The sequence below is a fragment of the Diospyros lotus genome, chromosome 10 (genome assembly GCF_014633365.1).
Source record: "Diospyros lotus cultivar Yz01 chromosome 10, ASM1463336v1, whole genome shotgun sequence".
NCBI lineage: Eukaryota > Viridiplantae > Streptophyta > Magnoliopsida > Ericales > Ebenaceae > Diospyros > Diospyros lotus.
In genome coordinates, this window is record NC_068347.1 from 31203482 (window position 1) to 31215350 (window position 11869).

The window sequence follows — 11869 nt, forward strand, 5'->3', positions numbered from 1 at the left end:
CATCAGGTTGAAACATAGAAATATCTTTATAGGAATTTTTGAAAAAAAAATTAAAACTTTTAGAAATATGTTTTTATAAATAAAAATAGAAAGATAATATTTTCTATTTTTTAAAATTTTGAAAATTAGTACATAAACCTAGAAAATGGCAATGAAATTAAATATGTCCATAAAGTTAAAACTAATGTCCACATCACACCATTAAATTTGAGAAAGGAAAGAGGTTCATAATTTAGGCTGCGTTTTTTTTGTTGTTTTCGAGTCATTTTTAGTTTTTAATTTTTTAAAATAATGAAAACATATTCTCTTTACTATTTTTAAAAATGCATTTTTGAAAACAAAAAAAAAATTGTAAAGAAAACTCAAAACAACAAAAAGTTGTTTTGAGTGTTTTCATCAAAAATAAATTCAAAACTCAAAACACATTTATTTATTCATATATTTATTATTATAATAGAAAAAAATATTACAAAATTCATTAACTTTAAAATGTAGATATTTTTTTAATAATTTATAAATATTAAATATTTTTAATTTACTGAATAATTAAATTTATTGAATAAAATATTATTACAAAATTATTTTCAAAATTTCAAAAAGAATGCGTTTTCTAATTTTTTGTTTTGAGAAATAGTTTTTCAAAATGACACAAAGAACGCGTTTTCAATTTTCTAAAAACAGATTACCAAAATAGAAAACTGAAAATGAATTCAAAACTCAAAACTAAAAATTGAAAAGCAAAAAGAACGCAGGCTTAGTGTTTTATGGAGTTATCGTATTTCTTAATTAAATAAATAAATATATAACAATCAAAGTTTTTATTAAAAGGCCCAAACTAATAGTGGTCTATGTTAGTTTAAAAAACAAAAAAACAAAAAACCATTTCCTTGCCACCAGACATTGGCCATAAACAACACCACACTCTTTATGTCCCTTTCTTGTCTCACTAAATGATTTACTTTCTTTAAAAAAAATAACTTTTAGTTCAAAAACAATTACTAAGGTAATATTCTTTAATGTACACATTACTAACCACACAATAAGGTGGTTCATAGTAGTGTTAAGAAAGCAAAGTTGTTGATAGTATAAAGAGTTATACTCTTATAGTTAAAAGAAATTTTTAAAATAATTCAAATACAAAACGTCAATATATACCAAATAAGTTTTAATACCACTTTACGGTATTTTAAAAAACTCAAGTACGAGTTCTTATATAAGTAATCTTTTAAAAGAATGTTGATAGTATTAGGAGTCTTTTTGTCCTTTTTCTTTCCAGATAAGTATTAATTAAATTTTCCCACATTTGATGAAATTTCTCTATGGAAGCATAAAGAATTTTTCTTCACTTAAGTCATATAAAACCCCTTTAATTATGTTACTTAAAAATTAGAATTAAAATTTCAATTCTTATGTCTAAAACCAAATAGAAATAAAATTAAATGAATAGTTTAACAATTGCAATTGGTTTGGGTAATTATTGGGCCATTTCCAATTTCTGGTGGATCTGGAAAATGGGCTACAAATTCATGGCCCGTATGAGGGTCTAGACAGGCCCAAATTACGGTACTTCGGGATACACATATAGATCTAAATACTGAGAGAGAGAGAGAGAGAGAGAGAGGGGGAGGGGAGAGAGATGCAGAAGAGAGAGCTGGGCAAGCAGAGCGGAGCTTCGGGCGGCTCCGCCACGCCGGCGGCGAAGAGAGGACGACCATTCGGCAGCGGAACCAGCAACGCTTCTGCGTCGGCCGCATCAGCTGCGGCCGACTCCGCGGCGCCTTCAACATTTCTCGGTCCCTCTCTTCAAGTCCACTCCTCATTCGCTGGTCAGTCCGCTCAAACCCCAGCCTTTCTAGTCTCCTCGATTTCACAATTCCAGGTGCTGGAATTGTGAACGTGTGTTTGTGATACACTCTTGCTGCATAACAATTTCGTGATTGTAGCAGGTTATGATTTAGGTCTTCGTCTCGAATTTAGTTAATTGTATGTTTTAGGATTTGAGGTACTGAGTATCTTACATGGATGGCTTGCAAGAGAAGATCTTTTTCACTCTGGATGGGATTGGCTATGTTTTGAATCTTGTGATGAATAATCAATGTCCTAAGTGGTAGGTAGCTTATAATGACAAGGAAAATGTGAATGATGCGAAACATGTAAAGTCGATTGTCAATAATCTTAATGGCCTGTACACAGCCTTAGTGTCTGGTATGAACAAGAAGGCCCTTATGGAAGTGCGTGTATTTTTCTAGCTTATGCTGCACAAAAGTTGTTGTGTGCATTGTTATAAAATTCTTAAAATGATGTTTGAACAATTGTTCCGTTATTTGTTGATTCTTGATGTCCTTAGTTTTCTGCATCAAGAATAATAAATTATTGAATGCTATTTTGGAGGCCAGACTGGTCTTCTGTTTGTTATTGCTCCAAATGCGCAAGAGTACTAATCTGTATTATCTTACTATAGAAAAAAAGAAAAAAAGAAAAGGGGAAACAAAACCCATGTAGATTCGTATCATTTTTCTGTTGAAAGCTTTTGGTTTGAAGCCCATTATAAGTGACCTGAAAACTGAGATGTTGGTGAAGCTGAGATAATAAGTTGCAGATGTTTTATTCTCCTGGGCTTTGTTGGATCATCAAAATAGTTTAATCAGCTTGTTAACAGGCATAAGTGACAAATAGATTTGAACGGGCTTATGCCTTCAGAGATAGTGGGAAAGGAAGTAGGTAAAAGTAGGATGTAGAAAAGCTGTATTTCCTTGAATTGTATGAATGAGATAGCATTGCAATGTCTAGTTATAATATTTGAGCGGTGTCAAGTAATCCATAAACAGCTCCTCCACTTTGGGAAAATTGTTGTGGTTCTTGTATGCTGTAAATATGCAATTTCCATATGTCTGCAAGGGTGAATCAGAACTGGAATAGCAAATTGATGAGTCAGTTGCGCCCTAGGTGCTTGGTTTGTCATTTGGCCTAATGCTGATTATGGATGATCCTACTTGATGAGGTGATGCATGCATGTGAGGCATCTCTGTTTATGCTCCCAATTACATGGTTTGGGCAATTTTTGACTTCATTTCTTGCTGTTTCTATTTATATTATTCAGATCAAAATAACAAAAGGATAGTCCTGGCTCTGCAAAGTGGATTAAAGAGTGAGCTGACATGGGCATTGAACACTCTCACATTGCTTTCATTCAAAGAAAAGGATGAAGTTCGCAGGGATGCAACACCTCTTGCAAAGATACCTGGGTTGCTAGATGCTCTTCTCCAACTTGTATGTATCAATATACTCTGTGCACTTTCAAAGCCTTCCTTACTTATTGCAGTAATGCAGTACTTTTTATAACTGGAACAGATAGATGATTGGCGTGATATAGCATTGCCAAGGGAGCTTGTCAAGACACCAAGGGCCAGACTCTTAGGTGCAAATGCTGTTGTGACAGGGTTTGGGAATGAGTTTGAGGCTCTGAAGTCAAATGATGCTGGTCTGAATCCTAGGTGAGTTCAAGGTGATTATTGGCTCCTTTCAAGTGACTTCAAAATTCTTCTTGCATAAATCTTGCAATATGGATTTGGAATATGAATTTGGGATGATCTCTTGATGGCAGTGTGGGATCTGGTGCTTCTGTTACAGAGGCATCCTTGCAGAAGAGTACAAATAAAAATCATCCTTCTGAATGGTGGTTAGATGAAGATGGTCTATTTAATCTGGATGATGAAGGGCGTGCAGAGAAGCAACAATGTGCTGTTGCTGCTTCAAATATTATACGCAACTTCTCTTTCATGCCTGAAAATGAAGTCATAATGGCCCAGCACCGTCATTGTTTGGAAACAGTGTTCCAGTGCGTTGAAGATTATGTTACAGGTGACAAAGTTTACTCAGAATTCTTGCTATTGATCCTTCATCACATTTAATCTCCAGCAAGTTTCCATGGATTCCTTTCAAAGGAAACCCAATATATTTGTTTCGTTCGTTTTTCTCCATAAATTTGTTGGATGCATTGGATATCTGAATTTTGAATTGATAGTGAACTGAGTAATTTATTAAAGAGACCTTCTTTCTTGCTACATGATATGGATTGCCAAAACAGAACATTACTGGAACCTGCTATTGCTGCGGGTTGTTTATTCGTCATTGTGTGTTTGCAGGTTTTCCTCTAGAATATGATTAAAGTGTTTTACTTATCAGAAGTTAATGAACTTAGAATAATTAGTTCACAAATACAAGCCAGAAGGCAATCATATCTACATTTCTTTCTTTTTCAAGATGATTTATGCACTGTGGGTGGAATTGTGCTTGTACTACAAAGCTTCCCTGGTGTTCACTAGCAATCAATCTTCTTAGTTCATGGTGAACGATTGTTTTAGAGCAATTGTTAATTTCCACTTTGTGAATCACTACAGATCCTTGCTCTTGAATAGTGTTTTTTAGAGGGATTTCTTGAGTGAGGTATTCAAAATGTTAGAGATAGTATTCAAAGTGGGAGAGATATCTAGAAGTTATCTCACTCACTTCTTATTCTGTATGTGATCATTCTTAAACTTTATCACATTTCTACATCTCACAAAATGACCCAGAACACTTCAGTAGGGTAGTGGGTAACCCTAATGGGTCATGGGTTTATTTGCCCATGTGAGTGTTGTCCAAAAAGTTTAACAAAATGAAAAATGAAGGGTTCAAGTACTAACAAGTTACCACATAATTGTTATTATGGGTTCTTATTTCAACTCATCAACTGAGAATAAGTTAAACTCTTGATGATTGAATGAAGATGACGAGACAACAACAATCACAAGTTTTGATCTACTAGATTGGACAAAGACTGCCCCCAAAAAAGTTAGGAACAGCAAAAAAGGTGAAGGGAATACTTTTATGTCAAGTGTAGAGAATTAATGTCATTGAAGACCAAGGAGATTGTGTTCATTACTGTTCTGAGTTGGCTGTTTCTTGCTGGGGGAATCTTTTGAGATATTTTTGAGTTTAAGAGGTAGAAATTATCTGTCCACTTATTAGAAATGGGAGAAGAAAAAAATGAAATACTACGAGTTGGAAATTTTTAGGAGAAAGACTTCAATTTTTTTTATGTAAAGTATTTAGGACTTAGGAGGGAGGATTAACATTTTAAAGTGATATTAGAGTTAAAAAATGTATGAAAGAATTGAATAGTGAACTCCTTCAGAATCCTGCTTATCCCATTGTGGTGGATTGTAAGTAATTTGGTGAGTTGGTAAACCATCTACTCTATTTTTGGCAGCTAGGGCTTGTGGAGCCTTATTTGGCCTACCATTAATGCATGGCATTATAAGCTAGTTACTAAAGCAACTTTACATGGGATTTAAATACTTTTTTGGGTAAATACAATAGGTCCAAGTATGATATAAATGATGAGCTCGTTTCTACAATGAGGTAGTTTGAGAGATCTATAATGTTTGTGAATGATTTTTGCAGTCGATGTTGGAGCCTGAGGAGGAAAAAATTATCTTGAATTTAAAAATTTCTCATAATTCACTATTATTTGTATCTTGAGACAAGTCTAGGAACATGCTAGATAGACAAGCAGACAGATAAAATTTTAATGCTGGCAGTAATGATCAGATTGAAACAAGGTCTTTTAGTTTGAGTTATCCTTGAGAACTGTATATCAATTGATGGGGACCAAAATTTTGTAGCATATGCTTTTAGTTTGATTTATCATTTATCCTTAAATGAATGATGCAGCATATTTGTCCTAAATTATGCTTAAAGGTTATGTCTGCCTAAAATTTTCAATATTTGCAGAGGATGAGGAACTTGTCACAAATGCCCTTGAGACCGTTGTAAATTTAGCTCCACTCCTGGATCTTCGTATTTTTAGTTCAACAAAGCCCTCATTCATCAAAATAACGTAAGCACTTACAGTTCCTATCCACTGGTGAACTTGACGTACTAGTGACTTCTAAATTCTGGGTTGCATAAAGCTTCTAATTTAAATTTCCCCAATTGCCTTTAACAATACCAGGGAGAAACGTGCAGTCCAAGCTATCATGGGAATGTTGGGATCTTCTGTCAAAGCCTGGCATTGTGCAGCTGCAGAGTTACTGGGCCGTTTAATAATCAATCCTGATAATGAACCTTTCATCCTTCCTTTTGGCCCGCAGGTGATTTTATTTTCCATTTTTAATCCCTTGTTTATTAAACAACTAGTTTTATTTTGTGCACGATTTAATGCTCTGTGGTTTACCTTACAGATCTATAAGCGTTTAGTTGATATTTTGAGCTTCCCAGCCGTAGATGCACAAGCAGCTGCTATTGGGGCACTTTATAACCTTGCAGAAGTCAACATGGACTGCCGTCTGAAGCTTGCAGGCGAGCGTTGGTAAGATTGTTATTCCAATGATGTTAAACCTAAATTGGGGAATCTGTTGCTGAAAAGAGTTGCCTTATACTCCGTTATACTGAATTTCAGGGCAGTTGATCGGCTGCTGAAAGTGATCAGGACACCGCATCCAGTCCCAGAAGTTTGCAGGAAAGCAGCGATAATACTGGAGAACCTCGTATCAGAACCACAGAACAGAGCCCAGCTTCTAGCTTATGAAAATACCTTTGCTGAAATACTTTTCTCAGAAGGAAGATATTCTGATACATTTGCTAGAATCTTATATGAATTGACCTCTCGACCAAGCAACAAAGTGGCGTCAGCTCGTGGTGTATGGGGTATGTGATGCCAACCCTGGCGCTCACCTGCAATCTTTTGCAAGTTTGGCTCTTGCTTGCACACTGTTGTCTTGTACGGTCACGTAGTTGACATGTAAGTGTAGGTGTTTTTGGTGCATGACTCTGATTGTTTACACCTCTGTGCATAATTTATTGTTCAAGCTCAGTGATGATGAACTGAAGATAGAACAAGAAACAGTAGTCGATGAATCAAGGAAGGGAGTTAGTCATATTATATAGACGGAGTTGACATTAATGTCTTATTTCTCTGTAAACTCTAGACTTAATAACTAGTTTTAGCTACATTAGTAGTACGATTGACATGAGTAGAACATGAAAATGGTAATGGAACCCTAGCCAGCTATCTACTTGTCTAGCTGCATTAATCTTTGGGGAGAAAACGGGGAATTCATGGATCTCATCCGTCCAAGGGTTCTTCTTGGCCGGGTTGATGATCTTCTGAGCATGCCAGATGTGGTGTTACACTTAAAACCCTATCCAAACGAGAAGACCCTTGGCCTCAGAGTGAGCCAACTCATGCCACAAAGAAGTGGATGTGTTGCCAAAGCTGTAGAGTCGCATTCTTGAAGGTTCTAGATGCCACTCGGTGAGCCCCAACTTCTTCTCTACCTCTTGAACACTGCTTTCCCACTTATGTGGATGCGGAAATTCTCAAAAGGCAGCTTTCCCACTTATGTGGATGCAGAAATGCTCCAGGCGAAAGAGGCAGTTTGTGAGGAGCATGGACCGGTTGTTTCCGGCGTAAATATAGCGCGACTAAGCCCCTATGGGCTTGCCACTAAGCTATAGGTGTTGGGGTTCACCTGTTAGACACAAGAATGGTGGCTGATGGGTTGACCTAACTACTAGCAAAGGGGAAAACTAGATAAGGAAAACATTGCTGATGCTTCGTGAGAAAGAGAGATCGAGATGGAGAAGAAATCTAAGGACAAGGGAAATAGGATTTAATGCTTTGGAACACATATGTTGAGGCTTTTGAAATGTCAATTTGCCCCCTATATGGGTATGTTGAGCCATCCAGCCATTTTCAGAAATATTATTCAGTATTCACAGAAATAACATAAATGTTGTTATTCTCCTCATATTTAAAAAGAATAAAATGTAAAAGAAAGTAATAAAAATAAAATGAAAATTATATCCTTTACATTCAAAATAATATTGAAAATTTAACAAAATAATAAGAACAAAATTATAATATTAATAAAAATCTATTTTTATTTTCCCACTCCCCCCAAAAAGAGTGGGTGGGAAAATAAGTCAGAGGCTCCTGCACCCTAAATTTGATTGAGTTGGTCATCATATACATATATATATATATATATAGCATGCACTTTGGGGATGCAACAATATATATGTTATATATAACCAGTAAGGCATAGCATATGACTACAGAAGAGTCTTTGGCTCAACTTCCAGGAGCTTATAAGTTTTAAGAATTTTATGTTGTAAATTTTAAATCTTAAGGAGGGTAGTTTGGACTTTACCTGGTTAATTATTGTTTTTTTTTTTTTTTAATATTTTAAAGCTATAGAATAAACGCACAACAACATGTGTGTTTAACAAGTAAATTACTATCTTGGCCGGAAACAAGTGGAATGCACAAAGATGGGCCCCGCGCTTTATATTAACAAATAAAATATAATCTTAGCTTGAAAGAAACATGAGAAATGAGCAAAGATGGCCTACGCTTTTGTTCAACACCTCAGCTTATATTTGTTGGGTGTGCAAATTAAAATTTCGCATCAGTTAAATATGGGCATATAAATGTGAAGATTTGGGAGATCTGTAGTCTAAACACGTGATATCAGAGTCCAAGCTTCTTGAAATGTCAAATAAAGGTAGTGGGCCCCGATTAAACTCGCAATTGAATTTGTGGTTGGGATTTATTTGGAGCAGGTGGGGATACTCTGAAACTTCACAAACGTGTTGTTGACTCACGATAAAGATGAGTAATTGATGTTGATAAAGCAGATGAATGGATGATTGATTGAGGAAAAGTCTGGAAAAATATTAAAATGATATAATTTTTTTCTTAAAAGAAGGATTGTTGAGTGTGCAAGATAAAGTGTCACATCCATTAAATATGGGAAGGATCATGAACATATAAATGTAGAGATTTGAGTCCCTTATTCCTAACAATATTAACATGAAAAAATTGGCTATATGGATGTAATTTCAACTTTGTCATTACACGTGTTTAATTAGCATATGAGTTTTGCAAATAAATCACTATTTTGGCTTAAAACATGTAATGAGCAAAGATGTGGCCAAGTATTTAGTTTTTGCTCTGCAGTGTGCTGGGGTTGCTTGCAACTCCTCCTTGACACGTTAGTTATGCTCACGTGAAAAAGTTAATTAAAGGGATGCAATTTCAACTCTGTTAATAACATATGCACAATATGTGTATTGAATAAGTAGTATTTATTAAAATAATTAAGATAAGATTTTATTAAAATAATTTATTTATAAAATTCAAGATAAATTATTTAAAAAGAAGAAAGGGGTAAATTTAAGATAAGAAATTATGTGATTTCTTTTTTAAAAAGTTAATAAATATAATAAAAAAAATACTTTTTATATTCTATTTTTTTAATTTATATTTTAATTAACAAACATTATCTAAATAAATTATTATCCTGACTGAAAACATGTGCAATAAGCAAAGATGTGCGCACATGAGCTCATTTCACGTGAAAAAGTTGGCTAAAGAGATATAATTTCAACTCTATTGTCGCATATATATAACATGTGAGTTTGATGAATAAATTAAAGAAATATCTTATAATTTTGTTTTTAAATTGCACGAAAATAAAACTATAAATCGAAACGAAAATGAAAAAAATAATATTTTTGAAAAAAATAAGAGATAGAAATACCAGAAAACACACAAATAAAAAAAATATAGGAATTTTTTTATAAATATAATTTTTAATATAAAAAGTTATAAAAAAATAGAAATTCAATCTAAAAATAAAAATAAATTTCATAATGCATGTAAATAAATTTGAAAAAAATTATATCTCTAACCTAATTAGAGCTCTTCGTGCATAAAAATGAGTTTTTGATACTTCTTTAATATTATAAAATGATTCTGAAATATTTTTAAAATATAAAAATGGTCTAAGAACATTTTTTTAAGCTTTTTTGACATTTAAAAAATAAAAACGTTTTAAAAACTGCGAAATAACACCCTCAAAACGTCTCGATATATCATAGTTTTGCTCTGCAGTGCATTGTGATGCCATACAAACTAATATGGTAAAAAGTTACAAAAAAAAATTGTACTAAAAGAATATACTTATATACAAATTAAATTAAACATTAATTTATGTTTAATTATACAGACATTTAATGGGCACTGCTGCTGCTTTCTGAACACCATCAGAAGACAACTGGTAGCTAGAAATTAACTTAAATAAAAACTATATATACACATATTATAAGCTTTCACTGTCTCCATTAAAAGCTATACAATAACCAACATTAGAAGTTCTTCGAAGAACTTAATAATAATAAAGAAGAAGAAAGAAATTCTTCAAGAAACTTCTTTGCTTCGTGGGAAAGAGAGGCACATAGATAGATGTCTTCAGGACCATTTCTGAAATCAAATCATACCTTCCTTCCACATCTTTTCTTCTCTCTCTCTCTCTCTCTCTCTTTATACATCAGAATGGCAGCTTCCGCCGCCACTCTTTCTTCTAATCATCGTTGGCTCGATAACTCCGACCCAAACGACACCAGATTAACTAAATCGCGGAGATACGAAGGTGAATTAATCTGGCGCGTTTTAAGTTTCTCCAAGTGTGGTGATGAAGCACAACGATGAGAGCTTTGTCCAAAGACAAAGATTTGTTGAACCAAGAAGGGTCATTACGGTCTCAAGACCCATCCTTGGTTTCGATTTGGTTCAAGCAACCACTTGATGATCAGTATCCACCTGGTTGGCTTTGGAAACCACCCCAGTCGGGGAATCGAAAATTTTGGCGATAAATTTTGATGAACATGGCCGCAGGCTGTGGCTGGCTGGGAGGGAGAATTGAAAATCTTGTGCTGCTGCTGGAGAAGACTTTGGTTTTAGAGGGGGGTGGAGGAGAGAGAGTAGAAAACCTAGGTTTTGGAGGAGGGACGGGGAGAGAGAGAGAGACTGTGAGGAAGACGAAGGTCGAAGTTTACATGGATTTATAGCGAAATTGGGGGGACTTTATTGTCATTATCCTAATACCCGAATTGACCCGAATACCCTTCATTTTTCTTCTTTATCCCCGCTTTGTCCTTTTCAATGGCGAGCCAAGCCCAACCAAGCCGAGTGTTCAATTTCCATGCGAAATTAAAGATTATAGTATCTTAGAGTGCACACCTGTTTTGCGTTCCCTCCTCAACTATTAAAATTAAAAATTATTTTATTTTAATTTCATTATCCATAATAAATGAATTACCCTTAAATGAAAAATTAAAAACAAACACCTTTGCATGGATTGAAACAGCTCAACTTGAGCTGCTCTAGCTTTCAAGGTCCTCATCCATCAACAAAAATCGGGGCTATTTTGGTCACATTAAGTTAAAATTAATTCTTCACATGCGTTCAGCACACGTTTTTAGGGCCTAGTTTTTTTTTCTTTTTTTTTTTTTAATTTTTCAATGCGTTGGGGTCGCATGCAACTCGACACATCAGCTCAAGTTCACGTGAAAGTTGGCTAGAGACGTGTAATTTCACGTTTCTAGTCACATGCACCCATGTGTGTTCGGTAAATAAATTATTATGTTGGCTAGAGACGTGTAATAAATTACTCGATACGTTAGATCAAGTTCACGTGAAAGTTGGTCAGAGACGTGTAATTTCACGTTTCTAGTCACATGCACCCATGTGCGTTCGGCAAATAAATTATTATGTTGGCTAGAGACGTGTAATAAATTACTCGATACGTTAGTTCAAGTTCACGTGAAAGTTGGTCAGAGACGTGTAATTTCACGTTTCTAGTCACATGCACACATGTGCGTTCGACAAATAAATTATTATGTTGGCTAGAGACGTGTAATAAATTACTCGATACATTAATTCAAGTGCACGTGAAAGTTGGTCAGAGACGTGTAATTTCACGTTTCTAGTCACATGCACACATGTGCGTTCGACAAATAAATTACTATGTTGGCTAGAGAC

General features: G+C 34.6%; 1 protein-coding gene across 1 annotated transcript; it reads left to right on the plus strand.

Annotated features, from left to right (window-relative positions):
* The first annotated feature begins 1600 nt into the window (after positions 1 to 1600).
* On the plus strand, positions 1601 to 6925 carry LOC127810827 (armadillo repeat-containing protein LFR). The gene is made up of 8 exons (XM_052350390.1): positions 1601 to 1826; positions 3101 to 3270; positions 3352 to 3494; positions 3605 to 3861; positions 5776 to 5881; positions 5996 to 6134; positions 6225 to 6352; positions 6443 to 6925. Exons 1-8 carry the CDS (start codon positions 1637 to 1639, stop codon positions 6696 to 6698), a joined length of 1389 nt encoding a protein of 462 aa, XP_052206350.1. The 5' UTR covers positions 1601 to 1636; the 3' UTR covers positions 6699 to 6925.
* The last annotated feature ends 4944 nt before the right edge of the window (positions 6926 to 11869 follow it).